This window comes from Ranitomeya variabilis, chromosome 1 (assembly GCF_051348905.1).
Source record: "Ranitomeya variabilis isolate aRanVar5 chromosome 1, aRanVar5.hap1, whole genome shotgun sequence".
NCBI lineage: Eukaryota > Metazoa > Chordata > Amphibia > Anura > Dendrobatidae > Ranitomeya > Ranitomeya variabilis.
In genome coordinates, this window is record NC_135232.1 from 739802463 (window position 1) to 739823778 (window position 21316).

Genomic DNA, 21316 nt, shown 5'->3' on the forward strand with positions numbered 1-21316 from the left:
AAGGATGTCATGGTGGGGTTTCCTACGCCCACAGGTCTGAATGAGTCCATCACAATGGCGATTCAGATTGATCGGCGTTTGCGGGAGCGCAAACCCGTGCACCATTTGGCGGTATCTTCTGAAGGGACGCCAGAGAAAATGCAATGTGACAGAATTCTGTCAAGAAGCGAGCGGCAGAATTATAGGCGCAAAAATGGCTTGTGCTTCTACTGTGGTGATTCCGCGCATGTTATATCAGCATGCTCTAAACGTACTAGGAAGGTTGACAAGTCTGTTTCTATTGGCACTTTACAGTCTAAATTTCTTCTGTCTGTAACTCTGATTTGTTCATTATCAGTTATTACCGTGGATGCCTATGTGGACTCTGGCGCCGCTCTGAGTCTCATGGATTGGTCCTTCGCCAGGCGCTGTGGGTTTGATTTGGAGCCTCTGGAAGTTCCTATACCTCTGAAGGGTATTGATTCTACACCTCTGGCTTGTAATAGACCACAGTTCTGGACGCAAGTGACTATGCGTATAACTCCAGACCATCAGGAGATGATTCGCTTCCTCGTGTTGCATAATTTACATGATGTGTTAGTGCTTGGATTACCATGGTTGCAATCTCATAACCCAGTACTGGACTGGAAAACTATGTCTGTGTTAAGCTGGGGATGTCGGGGGGCTCATGGGGACATACCTTTGGTTTCTATCTCGTCATCTATTCCCTCTGAGGTTCCGGCATTTTTGTCGGATTTTGGGGATATTTTTGAAGAGCCTAAAATTGGTTCTCTCCCTCCCCACAGAGAGTGTGATTGCGCCATAGATCTGATTCCAGGCAGTAAATTTCCAAAGGGTCGTTTGTTTAACCTATCTGTACCTGAGCATGCTGCCATGCGAGAGTATGTTAAGGAGTCCCTGGAAAAGGGACATATTCGTCCTTCTTCATCACCTTTAGGACCTGGGTTTTTCTTTGTCTCTAAAAAGGATGGCTCGCTGAGGCCTTGTATTGATTATCGACTCCTGAATAAAATTACTGTCAAATATCAGTATCCGTTGCCGCTGCTTACTGATTTGTTTGCTCGCATAAGGGGGGCTAAGTGGTTCTCCAAGATTGATCTCCGTGGGGCGTATAATTTGGTGCGAATTAAGCAAGGGGATGAGTGGAAAACCGCATTTAATACGCCTGAGGGCCACTTTGAGTATTTAGTAATGCCTTTCGGCCTTTCTAATGCACCTTCAGTTTTTCAGTCCTTTATGCATGATATTTTCCGTGAATATCTGGATAAATTTATGATTGTGTATTTGGACGATATTTTGATTTTTTCTGAGGACTGGGAGTCTCATGTTCAGCAGGTCAGGAGGGTTTTTCAGGTCTTGCGGGAGAATTCTCTGTGTGTAAAGGGTTCTAAGTGTGTTTTTGGGGTTCAAAAGATTTCCTTTTTGTGGTACATTTTTTCCCCTTCTTCTGTTGAGATGGACCCTGTCAAGGTTCGGGCTATTTGTGACTGGACGCAGCCTACTTCTCTAAAGGGTCTTCAGAAGTTCTTGGGCTTTGCTAATTTTTATCGTCGATTTATAACTGGTTTTTCTGGTGTTGCTAAGCCTCTTACGGATTTGACTAAGAAGGGTGCTGATGTTGCCAATTGGTCCTCTGCCGCTGTGGAGGCCTTTCGGGAACTTAAGCGCCGCTTTTCGTCTGCCCCTGTGTTGCGCCAGCCTGATGTCTCTCTCCCCTTTCAGGTTGAGGTCGATGCTTCCGAGATCGGAGCGGGGGCGGTTTTGTCGCAGAAAAGTTCCGATTGCTCAGTGATGAGACCTTGTGCGTTCTTTTCTCGAAAATTTTCTGCCGCCGAAAGAAATTATGATGTCGGTAATCGGGAGCTTTTGGCCATGAAGTGGGCATTTGAGGAGTGGCGTCATTGGCTTGAGGGTGCTAGACATCAGGTGGTGGTTTTGACTGATCACAAGAATCTGATTTATCTTGAGTCTGCCAGGCGCCTGAATCCTAGACAGGCGCGCTGGTCGTTGTTTTTCTCTCGGTTTAATTTTGTGGTCTCATATCTACCAGGTTCTAAGAATGTGAAGGCAGATGCCCTTTCTAGGAGTTTTGAGCCTGATTCCCCTGGTGATTCGGAACCTACAGGTATCCTTAAGGATGGGGTGATATTATCCGCTATTTCCCCAGATCTGCGACGTGCTTTGCAAGAGTTTCAGGCGGATAGACCTGATCGCTGTCCACCTGGTAGACTGTTTGTTCCTGATGATTGGACCAGTAGAGTCATCTCGGAGGTTCATTCTTCTACGCTGGCGGGTCATCCTGGAATTTTTGGTACCAGGGATTTGGTGGCTAGATCCTTCTGGTGGCCATCTCTGTCTCGAGATGTGCGTGTTTTTGTGCAGTCTTGTGATGTGTGTGCTCGGGCCAAGCCTTGTTGTTCTAGGGCTAGCGGGTTGTTGTTGCCCTTGCCTATTCCGAAGAGGCCTTGGACGCACATCTCGATGGACTTTATTTCTGATCTTCCTGTCTCTCAGAGGATGTCTGTTATCTGGGTGGTGTGTGACCGTTTTTCTAAGATGGTTCATTTGGTGCCATTGCCGAAGTTGCCTTCCTCGTCTGAGTTGGTTCCTTTGTTTTTTCAAAATGTGGTTCGCTTGCATGGTATTCCTGAAAATATCGTTTCTGATAGGGGTACCCAGTTCGTTTCTAGATTTTGGCGGGCATTCTGTGCCAGGTTGGGCATTGATTTGTCTTTTTCGTCTGCCTTCCATCCTCAGACTAATGGCCAGACGGAGCGAACTAATCAGACTTTGGAGACGTATTTGAGGTGTTTTGTGTCTGCGGATCAGGATGATTGGGTTGCCTTTTTGCCGTTGGCGGAGTTTGCTCTTAATAATCGGGCTAGTTCGGCCACTTTGGTTTCCCCTTTCTTTTGCAATTCGGGGTTTCATCCCCGTTTTTCTTCTGGTCAGGCGGAGTCTTCGGATTGTCCTGGAGTAGATGTTGTGGTGGATCGGTTGTATCGGATTTGGGAACAAGTGGTGGACAATTTGAATTTGTCCCAGGAGAGGACTCAGCGGTTTGCTAACCGCCAGCGTCGGGTTGGTCCTCGCCTTCGTGTTGGGGACTCGGTGTGGTTGTCTTCCCGTTTTGTCCCAATGAGGGTTTCTTCTCCTAAATTTAAGCCTCGGTTCATCGGTCCCTATAGGATTTTGGAGATTATTAACCCTGTTTCCTTTCGTTTGGACCTCCCGGCATCTTTCGCTATCCATAATGTGTTTCATCGGTCGTTGTTGCGGAGATACGAGGTGCCGGTGGTTCCTTCTGCTGAGCCTCCTGCTCCTGTGCTGGTTGAGGGTGAATTGGAGTACGTTATAGAGAAGATCTTGGACTCCCGTATTTCCAGGCGGAGACTCCAGTATCTGGTTAAATGGAAGGGCTATGGTCAGGAAGATAATTCTTGGGTAACTGCCTCTGATGTTCATGCCTCGGATTTGGTTCGTGCCTTTCATAGGGCTCATCCAGGTCGCCCTGGCGGTTCTTGTGAGGGTTCGGTGCCCCCTCCTTAAGGGGGGGGGGGGGTACTGTTGTGATCCGCTTTTTGGGCTCCCCTAGTGGTGGCTGGTGGTACTGGAGACTTGTGTGTTCTTTTCTGCCTCAGCTCACCTGCTTCCATCAGTTTTGGGAGTTCCCTATTTAGCCTTGCTCTCCAGTCACTTCCTTGCCGGTCATCATTGTAACCTGAGTCTTTCAGTTGCATGTTCCTGCTACCAGTCTGCTGATCAGCTAAGTGGACTCTTGTCCTTTTTGTTTTGTATTTTTTGTCCAGTTTACAGTTTGTCATTTCCTGTTACTGGAAGCTCTTGTGGACTGAAATTGCCACTCCTGTGTCATGAGTTGACACAGGAGTCTTAAAGTAATTTCAGGATGGGTTTTTGAAAGGGTTTTTCAGCTGACCGTGAAGTCCTCTTTTGTATCCTTCCTCTATCTAGTAAGTGGACCTCGCTTTGCTAAATCTACCTTCATACTGTGTATGTCTTTTCCTCTGAACTCACCGTTAATATATGTGGGGGCTACTATCATCTTTGGGGAATTTCACTAGAGGTAAGCCAGGTCTGTTCCTTCCTCTTCCAGGCGTAGTTAGTTCTCCGGCTGGCGCATGGCATCTAGGCAGCCGTAGGAATGCTTCCTGGGTACTGTTAGTTGTGTGGTAGATTTAGGTCACGGTCAGCTTGAGTTTCCATCACCCGAGGGCTAGTCTGTTATTTTGTGTTTCTGATGTTCCCATGCCATTGGGGAATCATGACAGTTTTAATACTGACCGTCTAGTTATCTGTCCTATCCTTTCCTATTTAGCTAGAGTGGCCTCTTCTGCTAAATCCTGTTTTCTACCTGTGTGTGTCTATTCTTCTCCTACTCACAGTCATTATTTGTGGGAATGCTATCTTGCCTCAGAGCAGACCCCCAAAGGATAGGCAGCCCCCCACAAATAATGACTGTGAGTAGGAGAAGAATAGACACACGCAGGTAGAAAACAGGATTTAGCAGAAGAGGCCACTCTAGCTAAATAGGAAAGGATAGGACAGATAACTAGGCGGTCAGTATTAAAACCCTTCCAAAAATATCCACAGCAGATAATACAAAAAGTTCCACAATCTAACTAAAGACATGGAATGTATATCTGCCACTCCAGAGAATCCAGTCTATTCTTCTCCTACTCACAGTCATTATTTGTGGGGGGCTGCCTATCCTTTGGGGGTCTGCTCTGAGGCAAGATAGCATTCCCATTTCCATGTATAGGGGTATTTAGTCCTCCGGCTGTGTCGAGGTGTCTAGGGAGTGTTAGGCACACCCCACGGCTACTTCTAGTTGCGGTGTTAGTTCAGGATTGCGGTCAGTACAGGTTCCACCGTCTCCAGAGAAAGTTTCATGCGGCTCCAAGGTCACCAGATCATAACAGTACAACTGGCCCATAATGAGTTAAATGCATCTCAGAAGAAGGGAAGAAAAGTGTTGAGCCATTTTTTTTTTCTGCAGTCTGTTTTGTCTTTTTTTCCTTCTTTATTTATGGGTGGCTGAGGAGTCTTGTGCCAGCATGGATGTTCAGGAATTAGCTTCTCGTGTAGACCAGCTTGCTGCTAGGGTACAGGGTATTTCTGATTATATTGTTCAGACTCCAGCTTTAGAACCGAAGATTCCTACTCCTGATTTGTTTTTTGGTGATAGGTCCAAATTTTTGGGGTTTAAAAATAATTGTAAATTGTTTTTTGCTCTGAGACCGCGATCCTCCGGTGATTCCATTCAGCAGGTTAAAATTGTCATCTCCCTGCTGCGTGGTGATCCACAGGATTGGGCATTTTCCCTGGAATCTGGGAATCCGGCCTTGCTTAATGTAGATTCCTTTTTTCAGGCTTTAGGTTTATTATATGATGAACCTAATTCTGTGGATCAAGCGGAGAAAACCTTGTTGGCCCTGTCTCAGGGTCAAGAGGCGGCAGAATTGTTTTGTCAGAAATTTAGAAAATGGTCTGTGTTGACTAAATGGAATGATGATGCTTTGGCGGCAATTTTCAGAAAGGGTCTTTCTGAATCCATTAAAGATGTTATGGTGGGGTTTCCCACACCTTCCGGTCTGAGTGATTCTATGTCTCTGGCCATTCAGATTGATCGGCGCTTGCGGGAGCGTAGAACTATGCACGCTGTGGCGTCGTCCTCAGAGCCAATTCCTGAGCCAATGCAGTGTGATAGGATTTTGTCTAGAACGGAACGACAAGGATTCAGACGTCAGAATGGTTTGTGTTATTATTGTGGCGACGCTTCTCATGTCATTTCAGTCTGCCCTAAGAGGACAAAGAGGATCGCTACCATCAGTACTGTACAACCTAAATTTCTGTTATCAGTGTCCTTGATTTGCTCATTGTCATCATTCTCTGTCATGGCGTTTGTGGATTCAGGCGCCGCCTTGAACTTAATGGATTTTGAGTTTGCCAGGCGTTGTGGTTTTCCCTTGCAGCCTTTGCAGAACCCTATTCCTTTAAGGGGGATTGATGCTACACCTTTGGCTAAAAATAAGCCTCAGTTTTGGACACAGGTGACCATGCACATGACGCCAGCCCATCAGGAAGATTGTCGATTTCTGGTGTTGCATAATTTGCATGATGTTATCGTGCTGGGTTTCCCGTGGTTGCAGGTACATAATCCTGTATTGGATTGGAAATCTATGTCTGTGACTAGTTGGGGTTGTCAGGGGGTTCATAATGATGTTCCTTTGATGTCAATCTCCTCTCCTTCCTCTTCTGAAATTCCAGAGTTTTTGTCTGATTTTCAGGATGTATTCGATGAGCCCAAGTCCAGTTCCCTTCCACCGCACAGGGACTGTGATTGTGCTATTCACTTGATTCCAGGCTGTAAGTTTCCTAAGGGCTGACTTTTCAACTTGTCTGTGCCTGAACATACCGCCATGCGGAGTTATGTTAAGGAGTCTTTGGAGAAAGGGCATATTCGGCCATCTTCTTCACCGTTAGGAGCAGGTTTTTTTTTTGTTGCTAAGAGGGATGGCTCGAGACCTTGTATTGATTATCGCCTCTTGAATAAGATCACGGTCAAGTTTCAATACCCTTTACCTTTGCTTTCCGATTTGTTTGCTAGGATTAAGGGGGCTAGTTGGTTTACTAAGATTGACCTTCGGGGGGCATATAATCTTGTTCGTATTAAGCAGGGTGATGAATGGAAAACTGCGTTTAATACGCTCGAAGGCCATTTTGAATACCTTGTGATGCCATTCGGGCTCACTAACGCTCCATCTGTTTTTCAATTTTTCATGCATGATATCTTCCGGACTTATATTGATAAATTCTTGATTGTAAATTTGGACGATATTTTGATTTTTTCCGATGATTGGAAGTCTCATGTGGAACAGGTCAGGATGGTATTTCAGATCCTTCGTGACAATGCTTTGTTTGTGAAGGGGTCTAAGTGTCTCTTTGGGGTGCAGAAGGTTTCTTTTTTGGGCTTTAATTTTTCTCCCTCATCTATGGAGATGGATCCGGTTAAGGTTCAGGCCATTCATGATTGGATTCAACCCACATCCGTGAAGAGCCTTCAGAAATTTTTGGGTTTTCCAAATTTTTATCGCCGTTTCATTGCTAACTTCTCTAGCGTGGTTAAACCCTTGACTGATTTGACGAAAAAAGGCGCTGATGTGGCGAATTGGTCCTCTGCGGCTGTTGGCTATGAAGTGGGAGTTTGAGGAGTGGCGACATTGGCTTGAGGGAGCTAAGCACCGTATTGTGGTCCTGACCGATCATAAGAATTTGATTTACCCCGAGTCTGCCAAACCGCTGAGTCCCAGACAGGCTCGATGGTCCTTGTTTTTTTCCCGTTTTGATTTCGTGGTTTCGTATCTTCCGGGTTCTAAGAATATTAAGGCTGATGCCCTTTCTAGGAGTTTTTTGCCTGATTCTCCTGAGGCCCTTGAACCGGTCGGCATTCTGAAAGAAGGGGTGGTCCTTTCTGCCACTTCCCCTGATTTACGGCGGGTTCTTCAGGAATTTCAGGCTGATAGACCTGACCGCTGTCCTGTGGGGAAATTGTTTGTTCCTGACAGATGGACTAGTAGAGTGATTTCTGAGGTTCACTGTTCTGTGTTGGCTGGTCATCCTGGTATTTTTGGTACCAGAGATTTGGTTGGTAGGTCCTTTTGGTGGCCTTCGTTGTCACGTGATGTGCGTTCTTTTGTGCAGTCCTGTGGGACTTGTGCGCGGGCCAAGCCTTGTTGTTCCCGTGCTAGTGGGTTACTTTTGCCATTGCCAGTCCCTGAGAGGCCCTGGACGCATATTTCTATGGATTTTATTTCAGATCTTCCTGTTTCCCAGAGGATGTCGGTTATCTGGGTTGTTTGTGACCGGTTTTCTAAGATGGTTCATTTGGTGCCTTTGCCTAAATTGCCTTCCTCTTCAGAGTTGGTTCCGTTGTTTTTTCAGCATGAGGTTCGTTTGCATGGTATTCCGGAGAATATTGTGTCCGACAGAGGTTCCCAGTTTGTTTCTAGGTTTTGACTGGCCTTTTGTGCTAGGCTGGGCATTGATTTGTCTTTTTATTCTGCATTCCATCCTCAGACAAATGGCCAGACCGAGCGAACTAATCAGACTTTGGAGACTTATTTGAGATGCTTTGTGTCTGCTGATCAGGATGATTGGGTGGCCTTTTTGCCATTGGCCGAGTTTGCCCTTAATAATCGGGCTAGTTCGGCTACTTTAGTTTCGCCTTTTTTTTGTAATTTTGGTTTTCATCCTCGTTTTTCTTCTGGGCAGGTTGAGCCTTCTGACTGTCCTGGTGTGGATTCTGTGGTTGACAGGTTGCAGCAGATTTGGGCTCATGTGGTGGACAATTTGGTGTTGTCTCAGGAGGAGGCTCAACGTTTTGCTAACCGTCGTCGGTGTGTTGGTTCCCGGCTTCGGGTTGGGGATTTGGTTTGGTTGTCTTCCCGTCATGTTCCTATGAAGGTCTCTTTTGCTATCCATAATGTCTTCCATAGATCTTTATTGCGGAAATATGTGGTGCCCGTTGTTCCCTCTGTTGATCCTCCGGCCCCCGTGTTGGTTGGTTGAGGGGGAGTTGGAGTATGTGGTTGAGAAGATTTTGGATTCTCGTTTTTCGAGGCGGAGGCTTCAGTACCTTGTCAAATGGAAGGGTTATGGCCAGGAGGATAATTCTTGGGTTTTTGCTTCTGATGTCCATGCTGCTGATTTGGTTCATGCTTTTCATCTGGCTCGTCCTGATTGGCCTGGGGGCTCTGGTGAGGGTTCGGTGACCCCTCCTCAAGGGGGGGGGTACTGTTGTGAATTCTGCTTTTGGGCTCCCTCCGGTGGTTGTAGGTGGTAGTGCGGTTGCCCCTGAGTTGCAGCCCTGGTCAGGTGTATCTGTTGATTGCAGATCTGACTGGGGTATTTAGGCGTGCAGGATTCATTAGTCCTTGCCAGTTGTCGATTGTTGTTGGGAGGTGTTTTAATACTGACCGCCTAGTCATACAAATAATGACTGTGAGTAGGAGAAGAATAGACAAACGCAGGTAGAAAACAGGATTTAGCAGAAGAGGCCACTCTAGCTAAATAGGAAAGGATAGGACAGATAACTAGGCGGTCAGTATTAAAACCCTTCCAAAAATATCCACAGCAGATAATACAAAAAGTTCCACAATCTAACTAAAGACATGGAATGTATATCTGCCACTCCAGAGAATCCAGCAAGACTGAGAAAATACTGACACAATCTAAGCTGGACAAGAAAACACAAAGAATAGCACTGAATTGTGAAGCACACAACATGTGTGCCACAGGGAAAAAGAACCAGACACTTATCTTTGCTGATTTGGGAGAAAGGCAGAAGGAACCAGGCAGAGGTCCTACACCTCCCAACAACAATTGACAACTGGCAAGGACTAATGAATCCTGCACGCCTAAATACCCCAGTCAGATCTGCAATCAGCAGATACACCTGACCAGGGCTGCAACTCAGGGGCAACCGCACTACCACCTACAACCACCGGAGGGAGCCCAAAAGCAGAATTCACAACAGGGGCCATGCATACCAGGATAGGGATGAGGGGGCCATGCATACCAGGATGGGGATGAGGGGGCCATGCATACCAGGATGGGGATGAGGGGGCCATCCATACAAGGATAGGAATGAGGGGGCCATGCATACCAGGATGGGGATGAAGGGGCCATGCATACCAGGATGGGGATGAGGGGGCCATGCATACCAGGATGGGGATGAGGGGGCCATGGATACCAGGATGGGGATGAGGGGACCATGCACACCAGGACAGGGATGGGGATGGGCATCATGCATACCAGGATAGGGATAGGGATGAGGGTACCATACATACCAGGATAGGCATGAGGGGGCCACGCATACCAGGATAGGGATGAACGGGCCATGTATACCTGGATTGGGGACATAAATACCAGGATGGAGTATATTAGTGCAGAATTTACCACATTTTTCTTCACTTTCTTTCTATTGTCCTCCTCTAAAACATAGGGACATAACTACAATATGAGGAACTGGATAGGGACATGACTACAATATGGGGACCTGGATATGGGGACATGACTACACTATGAGGACCTGGACCTGGATGTGGACATAACTACAATATGGGCACCTAGATGGGAACATAACTACACTATGAGGACCTGGATGGGGACATAACTAGACTATGAGGACCTGGATGGGGACATAACTACACTATGAGGACCTGAATGGCGACATATCTACAATATGGGGACATAACTACAATATGAGGACCTGCATGGGGACATAACTACAATATGGGGACATAACAAATGTGCACTCATATTGTAGTTATGTCTCTATATTGTAGTTATCACTATATCCATAATGACTCAAGCTCTAAAGAAATAAAAAAAACACAGCAAAATGTACAAAAGGTGTACAGAAAATAAATGGTTTCACTAAAAATGTCACTTTGTCCTTCAAAGAATGCGACCCCCCAAGTTCAATTTTTTTTTCTATAAGCGATCCATATACCCAGCCAAGTTTGACACCCCTATTACAGAACGCAGTGTTCCTGTGGCTAGCGGTCACAGTGACATCATCACTATTGGTGCCAGCGCTCACCACAGAGCGGCCTGTGCAGGATCCATATGAGTGACAGAAGGTATCATTCTTTTTTTTTTATATCACTTTTTTTTTCTTCATTTCTTTTTTATGTTTATTACTTTAGGGGTTTGGTTGCTGTGCAGTGTGTGACTGGTGTGGAGGTACAGTAAAAAAAAACTCACCAGTGACCAGCCAGTGAAGTAGTGTTGTCCACAAGGGAAAACTTGTCGTGGGTGGCAGCACAGCTCCTGCACTGTGTACTGACAGGCGCTGCTGTGCAGCGTCAGGACTACGTCAGTGGTCAGGTGTCACATAGTAAGGTCCTGACGCTGAACAGCAGCTGCCAGCCCAGGACACAGTATAAATGATAATACAGAAGCCAGCTGTAGGAGTGAGGATGGATGGCCATAGCAGAAGAACAGGAGAACATGCAGAGTGCAGGTCAGGTCAGTATAACACGCCTAACTGCTTCTGCCTCCAAGATCACTGTCAACATTGCTATAAATTACACTAGGCAGCGCAGCGCCAGGAAAGGCTCACATTGCAGAACAGATAAGATGCACTTATATCTGCCTCTTCTGCAAAGCGAAGCACTGCCTTGTGCTATTTGAATTGTGAGTTCCATTGTGGAACTAGCAAGGGGCCACTTCTGTGCCTGGGGGCCCTAGGCAGCTGCCTGGTCTGCCTGCCCATAATGTCGGCCCTGCCCAAAGGCCTGTATAGTATAATGCACTCCCCATAGGCCTGCATAGTATATTGCTCTCCCCATAGTCCTGTATAGTACAATGCACACAGATTAAAAAAAAAAAACAATACTCACCTCTCCTCTCCTCCTTGTTCCGGTGGTGCTCTGAGCGCCCGCACATCTCCAGACAGCAGGCGCCGAGTACTGACGTCATCGCGACCCCTGTCAGTTTCTCCATTAGTGATGTCCGACACTTAGAGGGGGATGATGGGGGAGGGAGCATAACGCTCCTTCTCTCATCAATGCGGTCAGCTGTATCTAGCAGATACAATTGCATTGTGATGACGGGCGGGGGGGGGGGCCACTGCTGGCACCGTCCCCCCGGCTCCTCAGGGGCTCCATAGCGGCAGTGCAGGGAGATTGATTCTCCCTGCCCAGCAGCAGAATGTAACTATACCGGCGTGCTGTTCCCGTCGATAGTTACATAGCGTAGCTCTGGGTGGGCCCCCTCAGAGCACGGGGCCTGGGGCGACCACCCCGTGACCCCCCCCCCCGGTAGCTACTGAGCAGGATAATAGCAGTTGTATTCTTGTACATAGGGGCAGTATTATATTAGTTATACTCTTGCAGATGGGGGCAGTATTACAGTAGTTATATTCTTGTACATAGGGGACAGTGTTATAGTAGTTATATTCTTGTACATAGGGGGCAGTATTACAGTAGTTATATTCTTGTACATAGGGGACAGTGTTATACTAGTTATATTCTTGTACATAGGGGGCAGTATTATAGTAGTTATATACTTGTACATAGGGGGCAGTATTATAGTAGTTATATTCTTGTACATAGGGGCAGTATTATAGTAGTTATATTCTTCTACATAGGGGCAGTATTATAGTAGGTATATTCTTGTACATAGGGGGCAGTATTACAGTAGTTATATCCTTGTACATAGGGGACAGTGTTATAGTAGTTATATTCTTGTACATAGGGGACAATCTTGTAGTACGGTAGTTATATTCTTGTACATGGGAGGCAGTATTATAGTAGTTATATTCTTGTACATGGGGGCAGTATTATAGTAGTTATATTCTTGTACATGGGGGCAGTATTATAGTAGCTATATTCTTGTACATAGGGAGCAGTATTATAGTAGGTATATTCTTGTACATAGGGGGCAGTATTACAGTAGTTATATCCTTGTACATAGGGGACAGTTTTATAGTAGTTATATTCTTGTACATAGGGGACAGTCTTATAGTAGTTATATTCTTGTACATGGGGCAGTATTATAGTAGTTATATTCTTGTACATGAGGGCAGTATTATAGTAGTTATATTCTTCTACATAGGGGCAGTATTATAGTAGTTATATTCTTGTACATAGGAGCAGTATTATAGTAGTTATATTCTTGTACATGGGGCAGTATTATAGTAGTTATATTCTTCTACATAGGGGCAGTATTATAGTAGTTATATTCTTGTAAATAGGAGCAGTATTATAGTAGTTATATTCTTGTACATGGGGGCAGTATTATAGTAGTTATATTCTTGTACATAGGGGCAGTATTATAGTAGTTATATTCTTCTACATAGGGGCAGTATTATAGTAGCTATATTCTTGTACATAGGGGGCAGTATTATAGTAGTTATATTCTTGTACATGGGGGCAGTATTATAGTAGTTATATTCTTGTACATAGGGGCAGTATTATAGTAGTTATATTCTTGTACATAGGAGCAGTATTATAGTAGTTATATTCTTGTACATAGGGGCAGTATTATAGTAGTTATATTCTTGTACATGGGGGCAGTATTATAGTAGTTATATTGTTGTACATAGGAGCAGTATTATAGTAGTTATATTCTTGTACATAGGGGCAGTATTATAGTAGTTATATTCTTGTACATGGGGGCAGTATTATAGTAGTTATATTCTTGTACATGGGGGCAGTAATATAGTAGCTATATTCTTGTACATAGGGAGCAGTATTATAGTAGGTATAGTCTTGTACATAGGGGGCAGTATTACAGTAGTTATATCCTTGTACATAGGGGACAGTGTTATAGTAGTTATATTCTTGTACATAGGGGACAGTCTTGTAGTACGGTAGTTATATTCTTGTACATGGGAGGCAGTATTATAGTAGTTATATTCTTGTACATGGTGTCAGTATTATAGTAGTTATATTCTTCTACATAGGGGCAGTATTATAGTAGTTATATTCTTGTACATAGGAGCAGTATTATAGTAGTTATATTCTTGTACATGGGGCAGTATTATAGTAGTTATATTCTTCTACATAGGGGCAGTATTATAGTAGTTATATTCTTGTAAATAGGAGCAGTATTATAGTAGTTATATTCTTGTACATGGGGGCAGTATTATAGTAGTTATATTCTTGTACATGGGGGCAGTATTATAGTAGTTATATTCTTGTACATAGGGGCAGTATTACAGTAGTTATATTCTTGTACATAGGAGCAGTATTATAGTAGTTATATTCTTGTACATAGGGGCAGTATTATAGTAGTTATATTCTTGTACACGGGGGCAGTATTATAGTAGTTATATTCTTGTACATAGGAGCAGTATTATAGTAGTTATATTCTTGTACATAGGGGCAGTATTATAGTAGTTATATTCTTGTACATGGGGCAGTATTATAGTAGTTATATTCTTCTACATAGGGGCAGTATTATAGTAGTTATATTCTTGTACATGGGGCAGTATTATAGTAGTTATATTCTTGTACATAGGGGCAGTATTATAGTAGTTATATTCTTGTACATAGGGGCAGTATTATAGTAGTTATATTCTTGTACATAGGGGGCAGTATTATAGTAGTTATTTTCTTGTACATAGGGGGCAGTATTATAGTAGTTATATTCTTGTACATAGGACAGTATTATAGTAATTATATTCTTGTACATAGGGCCAGTGTTATAGTAGTTATATTCTCATACATAGAGAGCAGTATTATAGTAATTTTCTTGTACATAGGGGCAGTATTATAGTAGTTATATTCTTGTACATGGGGTCAGTATTATAGTAGTTATATTCAGGTACATAGGACAGTATTTTAATAGATAAATTATTGCACAAGTATGAAACCTGTGCTCCATTACTGGTGATGCTCTTTTACGCATTGAACTGATGTTCCCCTTTTCTTGTTTCCAGCATTTCTCTGTGGAAGGACAGCTTGAATTTCGAGCCCTTCTTTTTGTTCCCCGACGGGCTTCATTTGATTTGTTTGAGACCAGGAAGAAGAAGAACAATATTAAGCTGTACGTACGGAGAGTCTTCATCATGGATAATTGCGAGGAGCTGATCCCGGATTTCCTAAGTACGTTGTTATACATATAAAATGTTCCCCTCATAGTTTTCATTCTTTGTCAGAACACATACAGTGTTTTTCGTGTTCTTAAAAAACCTTATGGTCTGACCTTCTTCACATTTTCTTCAGATTTTATGAAGGGAGTAGTGGATTCTGAGGACTTACCTCTCAATATCTCCCGTGAGATGCTTCAACAGAGCAAAATCCTTAAAGTCATCCGCAAGAACATGGTGAAGAAGTGTCTGGAACTATTCACCGAGCTGGCGGAGGACAAAGAGAACTACAAGAAGTTCTATGAGCAGTTCTCCAAGAATATCAAGGTAAGTGTAGTCCAGGACAAGGACCTGCAGAAACTTTCTTCTTAGAGTTTTCTTCAAAAGCCATGGATTATCAAATGAGGAGATGGTCAATAGAGAAGACATTTGTATTGAATTATGAATTTAATATTTCTAATTTTATAGCTTGGAGTCCATGAAGATAACCAGAACCGTAAGAAGCTTTCTGAGCTCCTACGTTACCACTCCTCCTCATCTGGAGATGAGATGATTTCTCTGGCCGAGTATGTATCTCGCATGAAGGAAAACCAGAAACACATCTACTACATCACAGGTAAGAGCTGGCCTATTGAAGTCTAATATCAGGCATCACATCTTCTGAACTTTCTTAATGATCATCTGGTTTTGTTCCTTGAAGGAGAGACCAAAGACCAAGTGGCCCATTCCGCTTTTGTAGAAAGTCTCCAAAAACGCGGTCTAGAAGTGATCTACATGACTGAGCCCATTGACGAATACTGTGTTCAACAGCTCAAGGAGTTTGATGGAAAGACTTTGGTCTCGGTAACCAAGGAAGGGTTGGAGCTTCCAGAGGATGAAGAAGAGAAGAAGAAGCAGGAGGAAATCAAAACTAAATTTGAAGATCTCTGCAAGACTATAAAGGACATTCTCAACAAGAAGGTGGAAAAGGTAGGCCTCCTTGGACTTTGTTTTTCCAAACAACTTTATTAACATTTTCAACCAAAACAAGACATAGAGAGAGCAAGGTTAACACAAATGCAATGACATGAAACATTCATGAAGCATAAAAATAAAAATAGAATAAAATAAAATAACAAAACAATAAATACATTAAATTCTTATGGAAATATTTCCAGCCAGCGAGACCATTTTTTCAAAAAGGAAGGAAAACAGCCATTCAGTAACGCCAATTTTTGTTCATAGGATTCATGCAAAGCCAGTTTGTCAATAATTTCTTGTGAAGAGGGTACTTTAGAAGATTTCCCCCCCCCCAAAAAAAAAATAAAAAAAATTATAGATTGTAACTTGCATGTTCATTGTGCTCAGGTGGTCATCTCAAACAGACTGGTTGAGTCCCCATGTTGCATCGTGACCAGCACCTATGGGTGGTCTGCCAATATGGAGCGTATCATGAAGGCCCAGACTCTACGGGACAACTCCACAATGGGCTACATGACAGCAAAAAAGCATCTAGAAATCAACTGTGAACATCCGATCATAGAACTGTTGAGGCAAAAAGCAGAGGCCGACAAGAATGAAAAGTCTGTTAAAGATCTGGTTACCCTTCTGTATGAAACTGCCCTCCTGTCGTCCGGTTTCACCTTGGAAGATCCGCAGACACATGCAAACCGCATCTACAGGATGATCAAACTTGGCCTAGGTAAGACCCTAACTTTCGGCATCTCATTAGCTGGAACCATTATCTTAAGGTCTTTTAACCCCTTCACGCTGCAGCACTTTTTTGTTTTTGCTTTTCTGTTTTTCGCCCCCCTTCTTCCCAGAGCCATAACTTTTTTATTTTTCCATCAATATGGCCATGTGAGGGCTTGCTTTTTGCGGACCGAGGTGTACTTTTGAACGACACCACTATGTTTAATATGTCAAGTACTCAAAAACGGGAAAAAAATTCCAAGTAAGGTGAAGTTGCAAAAAAAAGTGTAATTCCACAACTGTTTTTTGGATTTTTTTTTACCATGTTCATCAACTGCTAAAACTGACCTACAATTATAGTTCTCCAGGTCATCATGAGTTCGTAGATAGCAAACATGTCTACATTTTTTTTATTTAAATGGTGAAAAAAATCCAAAGCTTGCGTAATTTTCTGAGACCCGTAGTGTCTCCATTTTTCGTGATCTCAGGTTGAGTGAGAACTAATTTTTTGCGTGCCAAGCTGACATTTTTATTGATACCATTTTGGTGAGGATACGATCTTTTGGTCGCCCATTATTGCATTTTAGTGCAATGTTGCGGTGACCAAAAAAATCGTTATTATTATTATTATTATTATTATTATTATTAATTCTGGCATTTTGACTTTTTTCGCTATGCCGTTTACCGATTGGATTAATTATTTTTATAGCTTGATAGATCCGGTGATTCCAAACGCTGTGATACCAAATATGTGTATTTTTTTAATTGTTTTATTTTGAATGGGGCAAAAGGGGGGTGGTTTGAACTTTTTAGTTTTTTTAATATTTTTAAAAACTTTTTTTTACTTTTCACTTGCTTCAATAGTATCCATGGGAAACTAGAAGCTGTGATAACCCGGTTGCCTCTGCTACACACAAGCGATGATCAGATCGCCTGTGTGTAGCAGAAATGATCACTTGCTATGAGCGCCGACAGCGACATTTAACGAGTTAACAGCCGCTGGTGGATCGTTGATGTGCCAGGAAAGATGTGCATTCAGCGCCGAAGCCTACATCAAAGGGAAGGACACGACATGCGCCGTACATGTACGGCACATGTCGTGAAGGGGTTAATATCAGTTATGAGTTGTTGTCCATCAATAAAAGATGGGCACTCAGATGGTCTGACCTCTGATATCTAGTGCCAGAGCACACAGTGATGTCACAATACATTAATAATTCACACAGTGATGTCACAATACAGGGATGATGCACACAGTGATGTCACAATTCAGGGATGATGCACACAGTGGTGTCACATTACAGGGATAATGCACACAGTGATGTCACAATACAGGGATAATGCACACAGTGATGTCACAATACAGGGATAATGCACACAGTGATGTCACAGTACACGGCTAATGCCTATAGTGATGTCTCAGTACAGGAATAATAAACACGGAAGATATTACAGTGCACATGGTGATGTGACACTGACAGTATAATGATAATGCGCACAGCAATGTCACAATACAGGGATAACACACACTGTGAAGCCACAGTACACGAATAACATACATAGTGATGACACAGAAAATACAGATATTAGTGATGTCAAAGTACAGGATCATTTACACAGTAACCATACACGGATAATGCACAAAGTGATATCACAGTACTGGAATAACACAGATGTCACAGGACAAGAATAACCCATACAATGATGTTACAGTACAGAAATAATGTAAACACTGATATCAAAGAACAGAGAAAATGCATACTGTGATGTCACAGTACAGGGATAAGGCAAACAGTGGTGTCACAATATAGGGATAAGGCAAACAGTAGTGTCATAGTACTAAGATCATGCATACAGTGGTGTGGTGTACATACACGGTGACCTACAATTTTATTAGACTCTTTCACTTTTGCTCTCAGGGATTGATGAAGAGGATGTCACTCAGGAGGACTTCTCAAGTCCAGTCCTGGAAGAGTTGCCTCCACTAGAGGGCGATGAGGACACATCCAGGATGGAAGAAGTGGACTGAGAGCAATAAAAGTGTCCTATGTTCCTCTGTGAATACGCTTATACTACCGTGTCTTACAGACGTCAGAGAAAACTTCACTATCTCCTATCTTGTTATACATAGTTGGAGCGGTAATAACTCTATTACTAGTCACTTCTGAGCTGTTTGATGAGTGACTTGGATTAATGTTGAAGCTATCTTCTGCCTTAAGGTGACTTGCACTTTTTCGTAAAATGTACGGTTATTTTATTAATAAAAGGATTAAGCGTCAGTTTTGTCATGATTTGTCAGTGTATAGGTTAGATGCATTTTTCTAGCTATTTTGTAACACCATACCCAAATGACATTATGCTCTGGCCTTTCCAGTTATTGCATTGAGATTCTTTTTCTCATTGTGATGTCATATGACACTTTCATGACCCCATACTCAGACTTTCTGGGTACTCCATGCTACTAGTCATTGTATCGAGATCCCCTTTTTTCCGCTTTGATGTCATGCAACACCCCAATAACAACATGACCTTCCCAATAACTGCTTTGGTATCCGTTTTCTCCCTATGATGTCATACTACACCCCAATGATGTCATAGTTAGACATTCTGAGTATATGGGACCACAAAATCATATAAGGCAATCAATTATCTGGTCATTTTAAAATGTTAGTCTTAGACTTTAATTAGTCTTTTGATTTAGATTTTCAGTGTTTCAGATCAGATTTTCATCAATGTTTTGTATCAATTTCATCAGTGTTATGGTTCAGATTTTCATCAATATGTCAGATAACATTTTTGTCAGTCTTTCAGATCAGATTTCATCAGTGTTTGAATCAGATTGCATCAGTGTTTGATCATTGTATCAGTTTCAGAGATTAATCAGTGATTTTCTTGTGCTTAAAAAAGAAAAATACCAAAGCTTGTCCTATCCATTACACTGTTAAAAAGGGACTGTACTCAGACTTCACACAGGTGGCATACCTATAGATTTTTATTCATGATTCTGACCCATAGACTTGTATGGGTGATTTTGATTTGTCACTTGGAATAAAAATGGACATGTCTCTATTTTTCTGTGGACTAGTCGGTCCGCAAAAAGACACATACATGTGAATTGCTGCCTGGACAATAATGGATACAAGTGAAAAATGCAGATAAAACACGTATGTGAAAAACGGGCATGAAACTGAGGAGTAAAGCCGGGAAGCCCGATAAACTGTTAATAATACTAACATGGCACTGAACACAGAGATTGTTTAATTTCTCAGGAAGATTGCAGTTGAGTAAGACATAACAGCAGAATCAGACAACGGGTCTTTGTAGTCTGTAACCATGGATACACACAGGTCTGCATAAGAGCTGTAAACAGAAAAGCATTACTAGGATATTGTACAGAAATTTTCACATAAATTGACCCCCTCCAATCAAGTTCATGTTCTCACCTGCCCATACACATTCAATAGCCAAACCGCCAATTCCAACAGGACCAGCAGACCACCTGCTGTGTACGGGGGGCTCCCTATTTATCTTCGGCAGCATATGTCAGGCCAGGGAAGGATAGGGCAGTTGGATTTCATCTGCTCGATCCTTATCTCCGGTGAGATAAGCCGATGCCTTATGTTTATAGGGCAGGACACCACTGTCAGCGGCGTTTAACTGGTTAATGGCGGCAGGTGGATCGCAATTCCACCTGCCGCTATTGCGCGCACATGTCAGCTGTACAAAACAGCTGACATGTTGCAGCTTTGATATGGGCTCACCGCCGGAGCCCTCATCAAAGGGGGAGACACGACATGCGCCGTACTAGTACGGGGCATGTCATGAAGGGGTTAAGAAACACTAAAAGACATCAAGAACAAAAAATGTGGTAGTCAGTAATGGTTACTTTTTTTAAAGGGCCACTGTCACCCCCCCCCAGCCGTTATAAACTAAAAGAGCCACCTTGTGCAGCAGTAATGCTGCAGTCTAACAAGGTGGCTCTTTTAGTTTTTGATTCATTTATTACCTCAATAAAGCGTTTTAAAAATTGGCCACAAATACCAGATATTGTATCTGGAGGCAGTCCGAATCGTCCTCTATCAATCTCCCAACTGCCGTCACTCTTCTCTTCAGGGGCGATGTCGCCGCCCCCTTCGCGCTGTTGCTTCTTAAATCCGGCGCCTGCGCTGTGCGTGCCTGCCTGGGGCCCACACTGTGTTATTCATTATGCACAGTGCGGGGCTGGGGTTCCTGGGCATGCGCACTGCGCTTGTCAGACGCTCCCCCGGTCCCCCGCCTTCCAGCATTGCCGGAATATACAGGTTTCATTGCCGACGTTTTGAACAGCCACAAAGAACAACGCTGGAAGGCGGGGGACCGGGGGAGCATCTGATAAGCGCAGTGCGCATGCCCAGGAACCCCAGCCCCGCACTGTGCATAATGAATAACACAGTGCGGGGCGGGGATTCAGGAACAGGGTGGCCGCACTGCCCGCACAGGCGCAGTCAGGCACCCTGCGTCTGAGCTGTGACTGACAATGAAGACTGCGCCTGCCCCAGGCAGGCACGCACAGCGCAGGCGCCGGATTTAAGAAGCAACAGCGCGAAGGGGGCGGCGACCATCGCCCCTGAAGAGAAGAGTGACGGCAGTTGGGAGATTGATAGAGGACGCTTCGGACCGCCTCCAGGTACAATATCTGGTATTTGTGGCCAATTTTTAAAACGCTTTATTGAGGTAATAAATGAATCAAAAACTAAAAGAGCCACCTTGTTAGACTGCAGCATTACTGCTGCACAAGGTGGCTCTTTTAGTTTATAACGGCTGGGGGGGGTGACAGTGGCCCTTTAACCAAACATAGGGGAAAATTATGGAGTCACTCAATTCTGAGGAAAGAATTATGGATTCACCCTGTAAATTTTAATTCCCAAAACTAACACCTGCATCAAATTAGATCTGCTCGTTAGTCTGCATCTAAAAAGGAGGGATCATCACACCTTTGAGAGCTGTTGCACCAAGTGGACTGACATGAATCATGGCTCCAACACG

General features: G+C 43.6%; 1 protein-coding gene across 2 annotated transcripts in view; it reads left to right on the forward strand.

Moving 5' to 3' along the window:
• The window catches only part of LOC143782037 (heat shock protein HSP 90-alpha-like), a 56055-nt gene extending 37484 nt beyond the window's left edge, over positions 1–18571 (forward strand). For both annotated transcript variants that reach the window (XM_077269123.1, XM_077269113.1), the window contains exons 6-11: positions 14471–14636; positions 14757–14947; positions 15089–15236; positions 15321–15589; positions 15968–16301; positions 18211–18571. In XM_077269123.1, coding sequence (XP_077125238.1) covers positions 14471–14636; positions 14757–14947; positions 15089–15236; positions 15321–15589; positions 15968–16301; positions 18211–18320 — 1218 coding nt within the window. In that variant the 3' untranslated portion in view covers positions 18321–18571. The remainder of the gene's footprint in view (positions 1–14470; positions 14637–14756; positions 14948–15088; positions 15237–15320; positions 15590–15967; positions 16302–18210) is intronic.
• Positions 18572–21316: the final 2745 nt, after the last annotated feature.